The following is a 19,252-nucleotide window of genomic DNA, read 5'->3' on the forward strand; positions in this document are numbered from 1 at the left end:
ACAGATTGCAGCTTTACTCTAATTTGTAATCTTCAGGAGTTGTCAGAATCAGTGAAAAGTTAAGTGACTTTGCATGATCACCCAGATAGTATGGGGCTGAGGTGGAATTTGAAACCAAGTCTTTGTGATACCAAACATAGCCTTCTATTAAAGCAGCCATGAGGTCACTAATCAATTGCAGGGAATTCACTAATCAAGTGATATAATATCTAGTCAGTCAATAAGCATTTATTAAATGCCTACTATGTGCCAGGCATGAGTTATTTATTTACTATTTGTTAAATTAATCAGAAGTTCAATGTCAGGAGATCTGAAAAGAACAGGGATTGCCAATTAGAGATCTTTTTTTAATTTTTAAATATCCAAAAGGCAAAGGTGTCTTTCCTGATAATTTGACCCTTATTTTAAAAGATACCACTATAGTTTGGGGATTGTAGTGATAGAAACATAATCCATCATTATCACTTGGCACTTACCTCTCACTTTAAATTTCTGGTTATAAGAATATAGATTTAGAGCTGGAAGGGACCTTAGAGATGATCAGGTCCAGACTGATCATTTTACAGATATGAAAGATTGAGAGATTGAGTTACTTGCCTAGGGTCACTATGGCCAGTATATATGGAAGGCAGGACTTGAATCTAGGTTTTCCTGGCTTCCTGGTAAGCTCTCTAACTATTCCACCACATTGCCTTTTATAGAGACATTTGTCAGAACAATAGTGTATTCTCCTTTACATACAAAGGTGAGACAACCACCTTGGTTGCCTTGGAAATAATTTCTAGTCTGATTCATACCTAGAAGGAATCTCCACCCAAATATACCTGAGCAGGAATAGTCTAGTAGTCTAGTCTTTGCTTAAAATCTCCCACAAAAGCAAACTTGTCCTGACAGTGGCATAACTAGTCACTGTCAAGCAATGTAGCTACATGAACTGCAGCTATACCAGAAGGTATATATCACGAACAGCCCAACCCATCTGAAGGGCTTTGACAGTGAAAGTTACGGGTTTGTATCATACTCTCCACACCCCTTATAACCTACAGCAGTACATGTTTATCATGACTGCCTAGGATTAGAGTGGGGCAGTCAGAGAGGATGATTCAAGTGCCATTACTAGGCACTGAGAAAGAAATGAAGATAAATAAGATCTTACAGTCTAGAGGGGAGATATGACAAATATACAGAATCTCCAAATTAGAAAAGACTTGAACCAGGATATAAAACCATATACGTGTACAAGACCTCCCCTCTACAATTCATCTGACAAACAGCCCTCAAGTTTTTCCTCACTAATAAGAGGAATCTCCCAAGGTAGCCTATTCCATTAAAAAAAAAAACACCTTTAATAATTAGAAAAGAGAAGCTAGGTACCATAGAGGATAAAGTGCCAGGTCTGGAGGCAGGAAGACTTATCTTCCTGAGTCCAAATCAGATCTTAGACTAGCTATGTGACACCTGGCAAGTAAGTCACTTAACCTTGTTTGCCTGAGTTTTCTCATCTGCAAAATGATCTGGAGAAGGAAACAGAAAACTACTCCAGTATCTTTGCCCTATGGACAATGGGGTCCATGAGGTCTGTTATAAGCAAGAGAAGGTTAGAGCAAGTTGCAGAGGCATGAGGTTAACAGGGAGAGAATTTTAGAATGGGAAAGTAAAGGAGAGACAGTCAACTGAGGTTTAGGGGGTCTTTCTCTGGTTTGACCTGGAGAGACAGGGTGCTTTTCCTTAGTGGCTGATACTACCCTGAATCCCCTATCCTGTTTGCTGTCTGGCTACCCAACTGCTCTTCTACTCTGATGCCCTGCTTGCTCTGCTGATTGGTTTTATCTGTAGTTCCTGGTGATCCTGAACCATCTGGCATCTGATTGTGAGACCAAGCGTAGGTCTTTTTGGATCAAGGACCTTCCCTGGAGCCTATCAAGCTTACACAGACCCTTTCCTTAATACCAGCTAAAGAGGGGTTAGGTTTAGTTTAGCCAAGGTCAGGTACTGGGGATTTAGGCAGTTAGGGAGAATTAGAGTAGGGAAAATCACTCTGAAGAAATCTCTGTGAAGAGATATTAAATCTTGGGTATTAAACAAATTAGCTATAGGTTATCCAATACCCTTTTACCTTATTCTTGTATTAAACCTACTTCTCATTTTATTTGAGTGGTCTATGTGTGTCATGTTAGAGTCAGGCTCTGCCTGGCTGGGTTTTTAGGCTTTCCCAAATCTTGTTAATTTCCTCATACTGACCCAAACCTATCCATCTGGTCCCATCCCTAAATCACCCTCTTAACAGGTCACAAACAGTTGGGCATGCCTGAACAAATGAACAACATCCCTATCTCACCTAGATTAGAAAGGCAATACTCACTCTTGGTCCCAGTCTTTACTATTGATTGACATAGAAGCTTTGATTACTCTATTTTTGACAATGGGAAAGTTTGTCTCTTTTTTAATATCCCTGGGACTTCTGGGGGCTCACTATATTGGAACCAGACTTAGTATGAACAACTGATTGCTTTTAGCCCTACTGCAGCTCAGAATTCCCTGACTCAAGAGATCCACCTTCTTAGTTTCTCCAGCCACAGGGATTACAGGCATTATAATCCATCATACCCAGTCATGATTCTTCTGTGAATGAATGAATATGTTCATTCAGCTCTAAGTCATTAAAGGTAACTTGAAATTAAGGTCTGAGGGATAGGTTATTCTCCTGAATTTCTTAAGGAAAAAACTGAGCTATAGAAAGGCTAAATTTAGTTGCCTGTGGTCACATATTCATTGATACAGCCAGGAACCCTACTTCCTCTTCAGTCTTCTACATAAATAATATGGCAAGATTTGCAAACTTTGTTTTGATAAAGATCATTGAAAATTAAATTCATGAAAAGGCATTAACAATTTCTTTCAGCTTTCCATTTGAAAGCTTCATTTTTTAAACATTTCAAAGAAGTGGTTTTTTTTTCTAAATTGCCTTTTCTCTCCATCATCAAAACTCTGTGTGTGGGTAGGTGTCATATATTTTACTTTATTTCCAGGGTGTCTTTCCATTTTTTCTCAATTTGAATCTATCATTATAAGATTAACATCTTGCCTATGATGATTCAGGCACATTTGAATCACTTCCTAAATTTTTTTTAAATGCATTGAAATCATATCCTTGAAATATGGTATGTAAGTTACATCTTAATATATTTTTTTTATTCAACACAAATTAATCATAGAAATCCCAAACAGCTGAATATGACATCTTTGCTTTTAAAGCTTTCTTTTTTAGCCCATATGTTCCACTCCCCTAATTCATGGGAACCCTTTTCAAGGGCTTCCTGAGTGCTCATAGCCTTCTTACATGTAGAAACAATTTCTTAAAAATTTAGTCTTACTTTATTAATTTTGGAACACCTACTTTTAAATCCTGTCCATGTGAACATGAGTAGGTTCACTCACTTCCTTTGACATTTCTTTATACATTTTGTCTTTGTTTATCTAATTTCCTTATCTATATAACAAGGGAAGGAAGGAAAAAGGAGACTAAATAATCTTTGAGTACTCTTCCAGTTCTATATCTAGGATCTTGTGTTTCCATTTAGTATTTTCTTGGCCCACAAAATTAGAGACTGAAAAGGAGCTACCATATAGGAAAGGGGGTGAGAACAGGAAGAAAACAATTCACAAGTTGTTCAAACATTGATCTTGAGTGTAACAAAGATAATTCCCAGGCAAAATTTTAAGCTTATTTTTGTTAAATCCTTTTTATTTCTTTCTCCCTACTCTTTGTAATCTTTTCTTCACCCTGACTGCCCATTGGGACACCATCCCACCCTTGACCAATAATCCCTAGGCAATACCACCTTCTCCAAAATGATATCAACTCCAGTCTGAGCAAAACTCCTATTTCCTTAGTGCCTTCAGGAAAGCAGCTGTATACTGAAGTGTAAATGACTGGTAACAATAAAAATAATATAGCTATTTACATAGTAAGGTTTATAAAGTACTTTGTGTTTTATTAATGACTTAATTTCTTCCTTCCATGGGTAGCTATATTTAAAAGATGTCTGTAGCAATTGTGACAAACAAATCATTATTAAGTATCTACAATGTGTATTAAGTATTTAAGTATCTACAATTCATTCCTTCAACAAGCATTTATTAATTATCTAAAATGTTCCAGACACTATGCTAGGGGATCTCAGGACTAAGGCTATTAAGGCAAAAATGAAATATCTCATCTCCTTCTAGAGCTTATATTCTATTGACAAACCACTGTGATAGACTCTGAGGAGAAATAGTTAGACAAAACATGGTTCTTGACTTTACTGACCTTCCAGTCATGGGTAGAAATAAGAAAACAACACAGATAACTATAATATACTAGTTTTCTCTTGACATTCCAGTTCAATCACCAAAATGTTCTGGCTGGTTTATGCAAAACAAAGATTCAGGGACCAAAATGAGGACAAGAGAGGGACATTACTCTAGACCCCCTGACCTGCCCACAGCCAGATGACAGTGGGATAGTCTCCATACCAAACCAGTTATTTCATGAGTAACCAGGTTGTTCTTCAAAAAGTTACAAAACAAAGTGCTTCAGGAAGCTTGAGGAAGATAGTTGATGGGAGGGAAAGGGAAGAGACAGACTAGGAAAGGTTTCCTGGAGGAGTTCACATTTGAACTGATATTTAAAGAAAGGATGGGAATTCAACAGGTAAAGAGGAGGAGAGGGCATTCCAGGAGCAGGGAATAACACAATAACACCTAGAGGTATGAGAGAATAGTGAGTATTCATGGCAAAGATTCAGCTGGTTTAGCTGAACCAGAGAGTTCATAGAAGGGAGTAATTCAAATGAATGTATCAAGTTTTAAAAGTCCAACCTGTGTGGCAAATAGGTGAATGAGGTACTCTTATTTTTGCATGAAAGATTTCTGGATGGAATCCTTTAAAGAGAAAGAGAGCACTAGTTTTAGACAGTCAGATTAAAATAATAATAACTTCTTTATGATGAAAAATTATGTGCATAGGTCAGGAGATTGTCCAGGCTGGACCTTCACCTTGAGCTGCCTTGTATTTGTTTGAACTTATTCTCCTTATATTTATTCTATATAGACTGCCACACTTATTTTTTCCACTTCCCGCCCACCCCACCACCACTAGAACGTAAGCTCTTTGAGAGTAGTGGTTGTTTCATTCACTGTATTTGTAAGCCCAGCACCCAGCACAGTGCTTGGCTGTAATAGGCACTAGTGAATTGCTTGATTGAACTAGAAGCATAAATGTCGACACTCCCTAGCAACCTCAGCATGGTAAAAGAATCCTCAGCGTTGGGTTGAAAAGGTGAAAATGTGGATATAGAATGGAATTCTTCACTTGCCATCTCAGAAGTCTCTTCAATTTCCAATGCATAAGCTAAAGGGATATTTTTTACTTATTGGATTATTCTGTTTTTTGGCAATGGGGTTTACAAATGCAAATTTCTGACAGAGGCTAGACCTTCACCTCTATCATACAACAGATGGCTGCTTTACATAAACATGAAACACAGTGGGAACCTTTCCAGGAACAAAGTGCCAACTTCTGAGATGAACACCCCCTTAGGGGCATATCACCCTTAATGACACTCTCCCTCTGTCTTCCCACTCAGATCTGGGATCTTGAGAACCACAACTGTTTGTTCAGTGCTTACCCCAAAGCCAGCAGCATCCAAGGGGAGCTTACTGCTTGTCACTACCTGTCCAGCATCAAAGCACTGTGTGTTGCCACAGATTCTATCTATCTCCTGCATCTAAGGATGAGGTATGTGATTTGGCTTGTTTACCTAAAGAGGTCAGCTCTCCTACAGAGGAGATTGGGCATATTCTACCCTTCTGAAGCATTCAGTCTCACTCCTGTACCTAGCCTTGTCTTCATCCCTCAGTATGAAACCCAAAGGAATCACTCATCTAAGAACCAAATGATCCAAGTAGATGATAGTAGCAAATAAGGATTCTTTCACCTGATAAGATGGATTGTACAGGAATGTCAGGTGGTAGCATAGAAAGTAGTCTGTTTGTGAATGAAGTCGCCTTGGGGTAGGTAGGCTAGAAATCCTTCATCTGCAAGAAAGTTAGGAAGGAAGAAGGTGGGGCTTGGAGAAGAACATCCCAAGATAGAACCCTAGGGGTGGGTGTACAATGTGACAGCATAGACCAGCGGAAGACTTTGAGACCAAAAGAAGAAATCCTTTTCTCAGGTTTCTTCCATGCGTACCTGTTTGGATATTGACACTGTGGAGCAAAGTCTTGTTGACCTGTTCCAGTTATGTCTCTGATGAAGGATACCTCTTCAACAAAATCTTATAGATGAGAAGAAGAAAATAGCACCCTATCTGATCTATATATCCTTTCCTAATTTTATCTCATGATCCAAGGATGTTCATGTGCTTCCCTCAGAAGCAATGTCAGAAATGTCAGGTCTTCAACCTGACAGCTAAATTATTGTTGATATCAGTGCTTGAAGCTGGAACCCTATCTAGATTAAATGAGAACTTGTCAGACTGTACCCTGTTCCATGGGATAATGACATCTAGCACAACTAGTTTGATTGATTTTTTCAGACCCAAATGACCTTATTTCAGCATCATTGTAACATAATCTTCAGTGTTGGATATCAGTTAGTGCTTTCATTTTTCTTCAAGTTCTTCCTGTCCTTGCTTCTTCCCTCAAGCTTATCTTAATTGCTAACTCTCATTCTACCTTGTGCCTATGTTCAGTTGTTCTTCCTTTTCTCCATCTTCTCTTTCTCCCTTACTTCTCTTGCACTGCCCATTATTGTTCTGTAACCCCAAAATAGAATCACAGAGAAGATCAGAATGTCCACTTACTATGCCCCCTCTAACTAGAGTGGGGACAGGAAATGAAAGATCATCTCTTCAGGGTATCTGAGTCTTGACCTCCCTAGTAATAATAATTAGCATTTATATAGAACTTATATAGAACATTTAAAAAGCACTTTTAGGTTTTCAAAGCACTCTAAGGACACAATCTCATTTTATACTCACAGTAACTCTGAAAGGTAGGTGCTCTCTGTAAAATGGGGCTGATACTATCATCTCTACTTTATAGATGAGGAAACTGGAGCAGACAAGAGGTTAAGTGATTTTTCCAGGATCATATAATTAGTGTCTAAGGCCAAATTTGAATTCAGGTCTACTTGACTCCAGGTTCAGTACTAGTGTAGGAACTCTAATAAGACAACTGAATGGACTCATGTAGAAGTGCCCAGACTCCCTTGGAGGGTTACCCCACCCCCATCCAAGGGTATGCCATAATTTCATAGGATTTATAACTATGTACACAAATGATCTAGTCCAACACCCTATTGAATTTAGTGATTCATAAAGGGAAAACAAGGGTGTGGTGATCATACCCATTTTGTGGAGTTCAGACTTGCCTTCCCTTCATGGCCTTGCAGACCTGAAGACTGAAGAATAATGTGATGGGAAACTAGATTGTGTACCTTTCTGAGCATACTTGGCTCTGGAAAACAGTAAGGAATGGACTTGCCAAATAGATCTCTCAAGTACATTTCTCTTCCTGGATATGTGTCCTTATATGTTGTAGGAGGCAATGAGGAAGTTTGGGGTGTTCAGGAAGGACTAGCACCTCTAGTATGACAACTTGCTGAGACCTTTTCAGAGCTGCTCATCCACCTTCAGTGCCTACCTGTTACCCAACTCTTACCTACAGGTCCAAGAATCTGTAGCACGCATACTTACCTAAAAGACTATTTTATGGAGAACTCACATAAGACAAGTATTCACACAGAGGTTAGAAGAAGTAATATAAAGACACTCTCAAGGTCTCTCTGAAGAACTTTGGTATTGATTGTGAGTCATGGGAGACACTGGCACAGGGCTACCCATCATGGCATGCCCACATCCAAGAAATGCTATGTTCTGTGAGCAAAGCAGAATTGCTATAGGACAAAGGAAACAGGAGATGCACAAATTCAGACACATCTCCATCCCAAATGTTCATACAGGCCAAGCTGTGTAACAGTTAAATTAGTTTCTCTACTAAAAGTATTATATTTTATGAAGTTTATTAAAGATTATTAGAAATCAAGGCTAAAGAAATACAAAATGAAAAAAGCACGTGCCTAGGGCACATTAGCCCATTCACAACCTACTCACTACATCTTGCCTGCCAAGTAGAGAGACATGTGTGCTTAGAAGCTGAAGAAGAGAGTCAAATAGGCATTACAGCCAGTTTAAAAACAAATTCTTATCTCTCCCAGGTGGGAATCTCAGGTGAGATTATAGGGAATTCTGGGAAGTACCAAGGGCTTCTGGGGATTGAAGTCTAGGGTTCAAATCTCCATTTTTACAGCTGTGATAGTATTCTGAGCCCATATTTGTCTGATCATTCACAATCTTATTCCAACATCATGATATCATCAGTCCTTTTTGAATATGAAGGACGAACAATAACAGGGAGATTGTGCAATAGTGAGTAGAGCATTGGACATGGAGTTAGGAAGAGCATGGTTTGAATCTCGTCTCAGACATTAGTTACATGACCTGAGCAATTAACTCAAATTCTGGGCTTCACTTTCATCATCTGCAAAATGGGGAGGTTGGAGTCAATGACCTCTCAGGTACCCTTTAGCTCTGAACCTATGACCATGTGATCTTATAAGGCTCTTTTCATTCTCCTGTCTTCTGATAATGTCACTTCTCCCTCTCACTTAACCAAATACCACTGAAATAGCTGAGGTAGTGAGATGGCAGAGGACAGAGCCCTAGATCTGGAGTCAAGAAGAACTGAATTCAAATTTGACCTCAGACACTTGCTGGTGTATAACCCTGGACAAGTCACTTAACCTACCACAGTTTCCTGAACTGAAAAATAGAGATAATAATACCTCTTACCTCATAGGGGTTTCTTTAATAATTTAAATGGAGGTATAATTGTTTTGCAGGTGTCATTCAATTCAACTTCACTTCACAACTTCACCTTCACAGTAAAGCAAGTTATCACTTTATTTTTACATCAGTGTATCAGTGTAGGCGGTCACAGTTCCTGAGTCAGGACACAGAGACATAGGACATTAGTGAGAATAAGAATTAGTTGAGAGGGAGGTTATCTAAATGGCCTCAAATACTTATCTGTGTGACCCTGGGCAAGTCACTTGATCTGCATCGCCTAGCTCATACTGCTCTTCAACCTTGGAACCAATACATAGTATTGATTCTAAGACCGAAGGTAAGGGTTTAAAAAAAAATAGAATTAATTGATGAGTATAAAAGGGACTCAGTATATACACAGAAAACAATGATTGAGTGGTGATGGAAGAATCATTGAAATAGTTGGGGAGTGGAAAAATCAGTGTTGGAAATGAAATTGAATTCAGGAAGTATATGCTGGAAAATGAAGAAGAGAATGGGTCGATGTGTGCGCCAGGACCAATGAGAAGGAAAATAATTACTGACTGTGCATCAAATTTGGATATGAAAGAGAATGGATACAATGGATACAACCAAAATGTGGTGATTCCCCCACTTCCATTACCATAGACACACAAACAGATGCTCTCTGTCCCTCTCTCTCTATACCTCTGTCTCTCTGTCTATCTGTCTTTCTCCCAGAAGGGAGATTAGTGGGGAAAGATTGCAATTCAGATTTTCGTCGCATGCTGTTTAAGATGTACCTAAATCATGCATTTTCTCAGATCCCAGTTCTTCTTAGTTCCTTTCAGAGGTGGATGACAAGGTGACCCAAGCCACAGGATAAACATGATGGTAGGAAGAAACCTCCAGAATGGGTCTGGTTTTCATGACCTAATTTTGTTTTTCATGAACTAGAGCTCGCCCTGAGCCTCACCTGGTGGTTTCTCACAAGGAGCCTGTAGTGTGCTGCAGGTACAACAAGACATTTAGACACGTGGTTAGCTGCTCAGAAGGGTCCGTAAGTATCAAGTCATTCCAAAAATGAGAGTGATATCTCTGAATGGTGGGACGTCTAGGGTTAGATATGCAGGTAACCAGCATAGTGCTCACTGCCAACCCTCTCCTTAGAAACCTGAACATGAAGCCCCAGTGACTAAAGCAGGGGAAACCAAGGAATTATTTCCTGACTGCCATGAGCTCACCCTTCACTCTCCTGTGAGATATGAAAAAGAAATAGAAGACCTTGTCTTCAAAGATCTCACTGTTCTGCCTGTGGCCGCCTTGTTAATGATTACCAGAGACAGTGAGTAATTTGGGGCAATTTCCATTTTCACAGACCTTATTTAATTCACAGTAGATGCATTAGAGAAATAATATGGTGGGGCACAGAGATTCTCAAACTTTTTCATCTCAGGACCCCTTTATAATCTGAAAAACTATTGAAGACTCCTTTATAGTCTTAAAAAGGGCTTTTGTTATTTATCCTCCAGGAATAACAAATTTATCTACATTTTAATGGAATATGCAGGGCAGCTAGGTTGTGCAGTGGGTAGAGTATTGGATGTGGAATTCAGAAGATTCATCTTTCTGAGTTCAAATATGTCTTCATGCTTGCTACCTGTATGATCCTAGTCAAGTCACTTAACCCTGGTTGCCTCAGTATCTTCATTTGTAAAATGAGTTAGAGAAGGAAATGGCAAATTACTCCAGAACTTAGCCAAAAAATTATTCTAATGGGGCCACAAATAGTCAAACACCAATGGACAATAATGGAATATGTTATAAAGTCCTCATTTACTACAGAATGCCCATCATATATGACATTCTATGTCTGTCCTTGCATAGCCTATCTCCCATGCCCGCAATGTACCCACTCCCTGACCTCATCATCTCTTAGAATCTCTAGATTTCCTCAAAGATCAATTCAAATGTTACCTTAGAAAGAAGGCTTTCTTTATCTCCTTCTTCCAAATACTAGTGCTACCTACTGCAAATTACCTTGCGTTTTCTATTTACTATAGTGTACTTAGTATTTCCTTGGAGGAAAGGGAAGATAAGTGACTAAGAGGATAGAACATTAGGCCTGGAGTTAGGAAAACAAAAAAAAAAGGGGGCTTTTATTTATCTAGATTATATCTACTAATCTTTACCATATTATAAATAAAACTGACAAATATAAAAATATTTGTTTCTTTAAAAATAACAATAATAAGCCTATTGCATGTTAACATAAATATTAAAAATGACTATATTTTAAAAATAAAAATACTCCCATAGATAACTATAAGAATATAGTTGACTAGGAAAGATCTACACCAGGTAATATAAAAAATTGAAAGATAAAACCAAAACCAACACAAACATTTATATAAGCACTTACTATCTTTGGGTGCTAAGTACAAACAATACAATTACAGAAGCTCTGCCATATTTTAATGGGGAATGACAACACATTAAAGGAAGTTGAAAAGCAAGTGGGTCTGGTGGGGAAAGGAAGGAACCTTGCTAGTAGAGGAACCTTGCAGTATAAGAAGCTCGAAGTCCAAAATGCATCCAGGAAAGGAATCATACCTGACTGGGCTGGGCACCATCTTTCAGTTGAGGTTCTGGAAGATGCCATTTAATCAGAGAGAGAGAGGCTGCAGGGATAGAAGGTACTTCCAATGTGTGAATTCCAGGTCTGAAGTTACCAAGATGAAGAAGTTTCTGGGGAATGTAGAGAAAGCCAGGGTTCATCCTAGAGAGGAACGAAGAGCAAAAAACCACTTCTGACTGAGGGCACCAAAAAAAGATTTTATGCAGCAAGTGGCACCTGTGCTAGACAATGAAGAGTCTCAATAACTAGAGATGTCAGAAGGGATAATTCTAAGCTTGGGGGATCCAGTGAGCAAAAGTACTGATAAAGGTAACTTTAATTACTGAGATTTAGCGTTAGGCACTTCTTTTGAAATTAATATCTTGTGGTTGGTATGACAGACATCTAAAAGTCTTTGTTTTTTAATAAATACTAGTATAGGCGGAATCTCGCTTCTTATAATGTTTTGTGTATAGCCCTGCTTTCCAAAATAATTAGCTTTGCTGAGACCTCTTCATCTCCACATTTCTTTCAGCTCCTCTCTCAGAGGTACACACTATTATATTTTCTCTTGATATGTTCTTGCCATATGTCTTCCTGGTGGAACAATTATGTCAATAAGCATCACATTTTTATTAATTCTGTCAATCGATTATCTGGTCTGTTGGTCAGAATCTATCTGAGGTCATAGCTGCACCCCAATATTTCTCAGAGCAAGTTCTTTCCAGTACCTTCTTGAGCTTGAGAGTATAAGAAACTATTGTTCTTCCACTGCTCTTTAATATTTGTCATCCATTCTGGGGAAACCAGTCTGTTTACTGTCTCCAGATATATCATGCCCATTCCTTCCTCCATGCCTTTTTTTTTTTTTTTTTTTTTTTTTTTTTTTTTTTAAATATATTTTATTTGGTCATTTCCAAGCATTATTCGTTAAAGACATAGATCATTTTCTTTTCCTCCCCCCCACCCCCCATAGCCGACGCGTAAGTCCACTGGGCATTAGATGTTTTCTTGATTTGAACCCATTGCTTTGTTGATAGTATTTGCATTAGAGTGTTCATTTAGAGTCTATCCTCTGTCATGTCCCCTCAATCTTTGTATTCAGGCAGTTGCTTTATCTCGGTGTTTCCACTCCCATAGTTTATCCTTTGCTTATGAATGGTGTTTTTTTCTCCTGGGTCCCTGCAAGTTGTTCAGGGACATTACACCACCACTAATGGAGAAGTCCATTACGTTCGATGATACCACAGTGTGTTTGTCTCTGTGTACAATGTTCTCCTGGTTCTGCTCCTCTCGCTCTGCATCACTTCCTGGAGGTTGTTCCAGTCTCCATGGAACTTCTCCACTTTATTATTCCTTTTAGCGCAATAGTACTCCATCACCAACATATACCACAGTTTGTTCAGCCATTCCCCAATTGATGGGCATCCCCTCATTTTCCAGTTTTGGGCCACCACAAAGAGCGCAGCTATGAATATTTTTGTACAAGTCTTTGTGTCCATTATCTCTTTGGGGTACAGACCCAGCAGTGCTATGGCTGGGTCAAAGGGTAGATATTCTTTTGTCGCCCTTTGGGCATAGTTCCAAATTGCCCTCCAGAATGGTTGGATCAGTTCACAGCTCCACCAGCAATGAATTAATGTCCCTACTTTGCCACATCCCCTCCAGCATTCATTACTTTCCTTTGCTGTTATGTTAGCCAATCTGCTAGGTGTGAGGTGATACCTCAGAGTTGTTTTGATTTGCATCTCTCTGATTATAAGAGATGTAGAACACTTCTTCATGTGCTTGTTAATAGTTTTGATTTCTTTATCTGAGAACTGCCTATCCATTTCCCTTGCCCATTTATCAATTGGAGAATGGCTTGATTTTGTGTACAATTGATTTAGCTCTTTATAAATATGAGTAATTAAACCTTTGTCAGAGGTTTCTATGAAGATTTTTTCCCAATTTGTTGTTTCCCTTCTGATTTTAGTTATATTGGTTTTGTTTGTACAAAAGCTTTTTAGTTTGATGTAGTCAAAATTATTTATTTTACATTTTGTGATTCTTTCTATATCTTGCTTGGTTTTAAAGCCTTTCCCCTCCCAAAGGTCTGACATGTATACTATTCTGTGTTTACCCAATTTACTTATGGTTTCCTTCTTTATGTTTAAGTCACTCACCCATTTTGAATTTATCTTGGTGTAGGGTGTGAGGTGTTGATCTATTCCTAGTCTCTCCCACACTGTCTTCCAATTTTCCCAGCAGTTTTTATGAAATAGTGGATTTTTGTCCCAAAAGCTGGGATCTTTGGGTTTATCGTATACTGTCTTGCTGAGGTCGCTTTCCCCCAGTCTATTCCACTGATCTTCCTTTCTATTTCTTAGCCAGTACCAAATTGTTTTGATGACTGCTGCTTTGTAATATAGTTTTAGGTCAGGGACTGCAAGGCCCCCATCATATGTGTTTTTTTTCATTATTTCCCTGGATATCCTTGATCTTTTGTTCTTCCAAATGAACTTTGTTATGGTTTTTTCTAAATCAGTGAAGAAGTATTTTGGTAGTTCAATGGGTATGGCACTAAATAGATAAATAAGTTTGGGTAGGATGGTCATTTTTATTATATTGGCTCGTCCTATCCATGAGCAGTTAATGTTTTTCCATTTGTTCAAGTCTAGTTTTAGTTGTGTGGCGAGTGTTTTGTAGTTGTGTTCATATAGTTCCTGTGTTTGTCTTGGGAGGTAGATTCCTAGGTATTTTATTTTGTCTAAGGTGATTTTGAATGGGATTTCTCTTTCTAGTTCTTGCTGCTGAGCTGTGTTGGAGATATATAGAAAAGCTGATGATTTATGTGGGTTTATTTTGTATCCTGCAACTTTGCTAAAGTTGTTGATTATTTCAATTAGCTTTTTGGTTGAATCTCTAGGATTCTTTAAGTAGACCATCATGTCATCCGCAAAGAGTGATAACTTGGTCTCCTCCTTGCCTATTTTGATGCCTTCAATTCCTTTATTTTCTCTAATTGCTACTGCTAGTGTTTCTAGTACAATGTCAAATAGTAGAGGTGATAATGGGCATCCTTGTTTCACTCCTGATCTTATTGGGAATGCATCTAGTTTATCCCCATTGCAGATGATATTAGCTGTTGGTTTTAGATATATACTGTTTATTATTTTTAGGAATGACCCTTCTATTCCTATGCTTTCTAGTGTTTTTAATAGGAATGGGTGTTGTATTTTATCAAAGGCTTTTTCTGCATCTATTGAAATAATCATGTGATTCTTGCTAGTTTGCTTGTTGATGTGGTCAATTATGTGGATGGTTTTCCTAATGTTGAACCAGCCCTGCATCCCTGGTATGAATCCTACTTGATCACGGTGAATGATCCTTCTGATCACTTGCTGGAGTCTTTTTGCTAGTATCCTATTTAAGATTTTTGCATCTATATTCATTAGGGAGATTGGCCTATAGTTTTCTTTCTCTGTTTTTGACCTGCCTGGTTTTGGAATCAGTACCATGTTTGTGTCGTAAAAGGAGTTTGGTAGAACTCCCTCTTTGCTTATTATGTCAAATAGTTTGTATAGTATTGGGATTAACTGTTCTCTGAATGTTTGATAGAATTCACAGGTGAATCCATCAGGCCCTGGGGACTTTTTCTTAGGAAGTTCTTTGATGGCTTGTTGGATTTCAATTTCTGATATGGGATTATTTAGGAATTCTATTTCCTCTTCTGTTAGTCTAGGCAGTTTGTATTTTTGTATATATTCATCCATTTCTCCTAAATTGGTGTATTTATTGCCATATAATTGGGCAAAGTAATTTCTAATGATTGCCTTAATTTCCTCCTCATTGGAGGTGCTGTCCCCCTTTTCATCTTTAATGCTGTGAATTTGCTTTTCTTCCTTCCTTTTTTTAACTAGATTGACCAGTACCTTGTCTATTTTGTTTGTTTTTTCAAAGTACCAGCTTCTTGTCTCATTTATTAAATCAATAGTTCTATCACTTTCGATTTTATTAATTTCTCCCTTAATTTTTAGGATTTCTAATTTGGTTTTCTGCTGGGGGTTTTTAATTTGATCGCTTTCCAGTTTTTTCATTTGCATTTCCAATTGATTGATCTCTGCTCTCCCTTGTTTGTTAATATAAGCATTCAGGGATATGAATTTACCTCTGATTACCGCTTTGGCTGCATCCCAAAAGGTTTGGAAGGATGTTTCGCCATTGTCATTTTCCTTGATGAAATTATTAATTGTTTCTATGATTTCTTCTTTAACTAAACGGTTTTGGAGTATCATATTGTTTAATTTCCAATTGGTTTTAGATTTGGTTTTCCATGTACCATTACTAATCATTATTTTTATTGCCTTGTGATCTGAGAAGGCTGCATTCATTATTTCTGCTTTTCTGCATTTGTGTGCTATGTTTCTGTGACCTAATGTATGGTCAATTTTTGTGAATGTGCCATGTGGTGCTGAGAAGAAGGTGTATTCCTTTTTATCCCTATTTATTTTTCTCCATATGTCTATTAATTCTAATTTTTCTAAGATTTCATTCACTTCTTTTACCTCTTTCTTATTTATTTTTTGATTTGATTTATCTAAATTTGATAATGGTTGGTTTAAGTCTCCCACTAGTATGGTTTTATTGTCTATTTCTTCCTTCAATTCTCCTAGTTTCTCCATTAGAAATTTGGGTGCTATATTATTTGGTGCATACATATTGATTAATGATATTTCCTCATTGTCTATAGTCCCTTTTAACAAAATATAATTACCTTCCCTATCCCTTTTGATCAGGTCTATTTTTGCATTGGCTTTATCAGATATCATGATTACCACTCCTGCCTTCTTTCTATCAGTTGAAGCCCAGAAGGTCTTACTCCATCCTTTAATTCTGACCTTGTGGGTGTCAACCCGCCTCATGTGTGTTTCTTGAAGACAACATATGGTAGGGTTTTGGATTCTAATCCATTCTGCTATTCGTCTACGTTTTATGGGTGAGTTCATCCCATTCACGTTCAAAGTTATGATTGTCATTTGTGGACTCCCTGGCATTTTGATTGCCTTCCCTAATTCTAACCTTTTCTTCTTCGGCTCTACCTTTTAGTCCAGTGATTTACTTTGAAACAGTCCCCCTTGTCCCCTCCCTTGATGTTTCCCTTTTTAGTCCCTCCCTTTTTGTTCCCTCCCCCTCCCCCCTCTCTTACCCTCCCTTTTTGTTCTCCCTCTCCCCCTCCCCCCCTTGGTTTTCCCTTCTCCTTACCCTTGTTGGGTAAGATAGAATTCAAGATCCCAATGGATCTGGAGGTTTTTCCCTCTCAGAGCTGCTTTCCCTGAGATTGAGGTTTAAGTAACCCCCCCCCCCCTCTCTTCCTCTCCTTCTTATAGGAGTTTTCTTCCCCTCCCCTTCCCATGTGAATCTTTGTGTGAGAATGATTATTCTATTTGGTCTTTCTTTACCCCCTATTTATACATTACATTTTCCCCACATGTTAGTATACATAGGTTGATATAAATGTAGTCCTTATAGAAGAGAGTTTGAGTAAAAGAAGAAGATAACATTTTTCCCTTTCCTTAATATTTACCTTTTCAGGTATTCCTTGCTCTTTGATTTTCGGTATCAAACTTTCCACAGAGCTCTGGTCTTTTCTTTGCAAAAAGTTGGAAGTCTTCTATTTTGTTGAATGCCCATACTTTCCCTTGGAAGTATATAGTCAGTTTTGCTGGGTAGCTGATTCTTGGTTGGAGACCCAGCTCTCTTGCCTTTCTGAAGATCATGTTCCATGCCTTACGATCATTCAGCGTAGAACTTGCAAGGTCTTGTGTGACCCTGATTGGCATTCCTTTATATCTAAATTGTCTTTTTCTGGCTTCCTGTAGGATTTTTTCTTTTGTTTGATAGCTTTGGAATTTGGCAATTACATTCCTGGGAGTTGTCTTTTGGGGGTTTAGTGTAGAAGGTGTTCTGTGAGCTCTGTCAGTGGCTGTATTGCCCCCTTGTTCTAGAATCTCTGGGCAATTTTCTTTGATTATATCTTGTATCACCATGTCCAGTTTGGTGTTTATTTCTGGCTTATCTGGGAGTCCAATTATTCTTAAATTATCCCTTCTCCCCCTATTTTCCAGATCTATCACCTTGTCGGTGAGATATTTTATGTTCTCTTCTAATTTCTTGGTATTTTGGCTTTGCTTTATTGATTCTTGCTCTTTTACACGATCGTTGTCTTCCAGCTGCCTGATTCTGGCCTTTAAAGCCTGGTTTTCTTTTACAGTTTGGTCAAACTGGTTTTGTAGATGCGTGAATTTCTTTTGCATTATTTCCAACTTTTCCTCCCAGAAGGCTTCCATCTTTTTGGTCATTTCTGATTCAAATTCTTCATAGGTTTGTGGAGAGTTTCCATTTCCTTTGGAAGGTTTTGGAGCATTTTCTTTTATATTATCTTCTGTCTGCTCTGTATTTTGTATTTTGGCTCCATAGAATGTGTCCAAAGTCGCCCCTTTCTTCTTATTTTTCTTGGTATTTTGGGGCTTCTGTGGTTCTGTGGAGTTTGTCATCTCTGAATGTGGAGGATTAGTTTTTCTTGTCTCTTTCTGGTGTTCTGAGGCAGTCCTGGGCAGATAGTTCTATGGGCTTTCCCTGGGTTAAACTGAATATGCCTCACTGGAACTGGAATGGAAGGGTCGGACCACAAGGCCACACTCTCCCCCAGGCTCGCTTTCCGGAAGTTGCCTTCAGAATCGCTGGCCGTGAGGCTGTTTCGTCGGCCTGCGGGGGGATGGGCTGCCGCTTCCCCAAGCTCCGAGAGCACAGACTTTCACTGAGACTTGGATAGCAGGATCCAGCCCGTGAGGCTGTCTTGCCCGCCCTGAGGGTTGCTGTTGTTTTGACCAGCTCTCTGCAGCGGAAGCCCCAGGCAGTAACTTTCACCGGGACTGTAGAAGGCCCTGAGGGTTGTTGTTTCCGAGGACCCTGCTCTCTGAGCCGGCCGGGCTGCGGCTTCCGGGAGCCTTGGACTCTGCGCTCCTACCCCTGAGGTCCGAGTGATCTCGGGTTCTGGCTTTTAAGGGGAGCCGTACCTTTTGAACCGGGTCCAGGTCCAGGAGGAGGGTTCCCAGGGTCTGTGCTGTTGATCGTTTTGAATTTCGGCGCCTTAGGAGCTTATCGTTTGAGATTGGTCGGGAAGGGTTTTCCGGAGATCTGAGCTTTAGCTTTCTCTAAGCCGCCATCTTAACCGGAAGTCCCTCCATGCCTTTTTTCAGGCTTCATCCTTCACTTCTTCTAACCAATTCCTATTGAATGTTGAAGGCTCAGCTTGTCTCACCCCCTCCATGAAGCCTTCCCTTAGTACCCTAGATTACCCATCTTGACCAATTCCTGCCTTCCCATGGTACTATCCCACATATGAAGGCATGTACAAGTATTATGCTGTACAGTATTATCCCAATAAGAGTAGTTTTTCCATAGTATCTTTAATGCACTACTACCAAAGCCCATAGTGATGTGATTAGACAAATTGCTCCCAGTGCTCATAGACTCACAGACTTGGCTCATAGATTTAAAGTGTCCAGCAGTTCCAACTTCTTCATTTTACAAATGATGTAAATCATCTGTATGTATGTAATAAAGAAATTGGTCCAAAGACCTTGTGTCATTCACACAGGCAATTAGTTATGTGTCAGAGTGGGAATTTGAATCCAGATACTCTGATCTAGACCCTATTCCCTTTCCACTGTACCATGGTAACAATACAAATTAAATGTTTACAGACATATGTTTCCTT

The 19,252-nt window shown here is 38.9% G+C and overlaps 1 protein-coding gene across 1 annotated transcript in view; it reads left to right on the forward strand.

Annotated features, from left to right (window-relative positions):
* LOC100026292 (WD repeat-containing protein 49-like) overlaps window positions 1-19,252 on the forward strand; it is a 223,135-nt gene that overhangs the window by 154,636 nt on the left and 49,247 nt on the right. The window contains exons 14-15 of the mRNA XM_056825130.1: window positions 5,631-5,782; window positions 9,831-9,933. Of these exons, the coding sequence (XP_056681108.1) occupies window positions 5,631-5,782; window positions 9,831-9,933 (255 nt within the window). The remainder of the gene's footprint in view (window positions 1-5,630; window positions 5,783-9,830; window positions 9,934-19,252) is intronic.

Source organism: Monodelphis domestica, chromosome 4 (genome assembly GCF_027887165.1).
Source record: "Monodelphis domestica isolate mMonDom1 chromosome 4, mMonDom1.pri, whole genome shotgun sequence".
NCBI classification, from domain to species: domain Eukaryota; kingdom Metazoa; phylum Chordata; class Mammalia; order Didelphimorphia; family Didelphidae; genus Monodelphis; species Monodelphis domestica.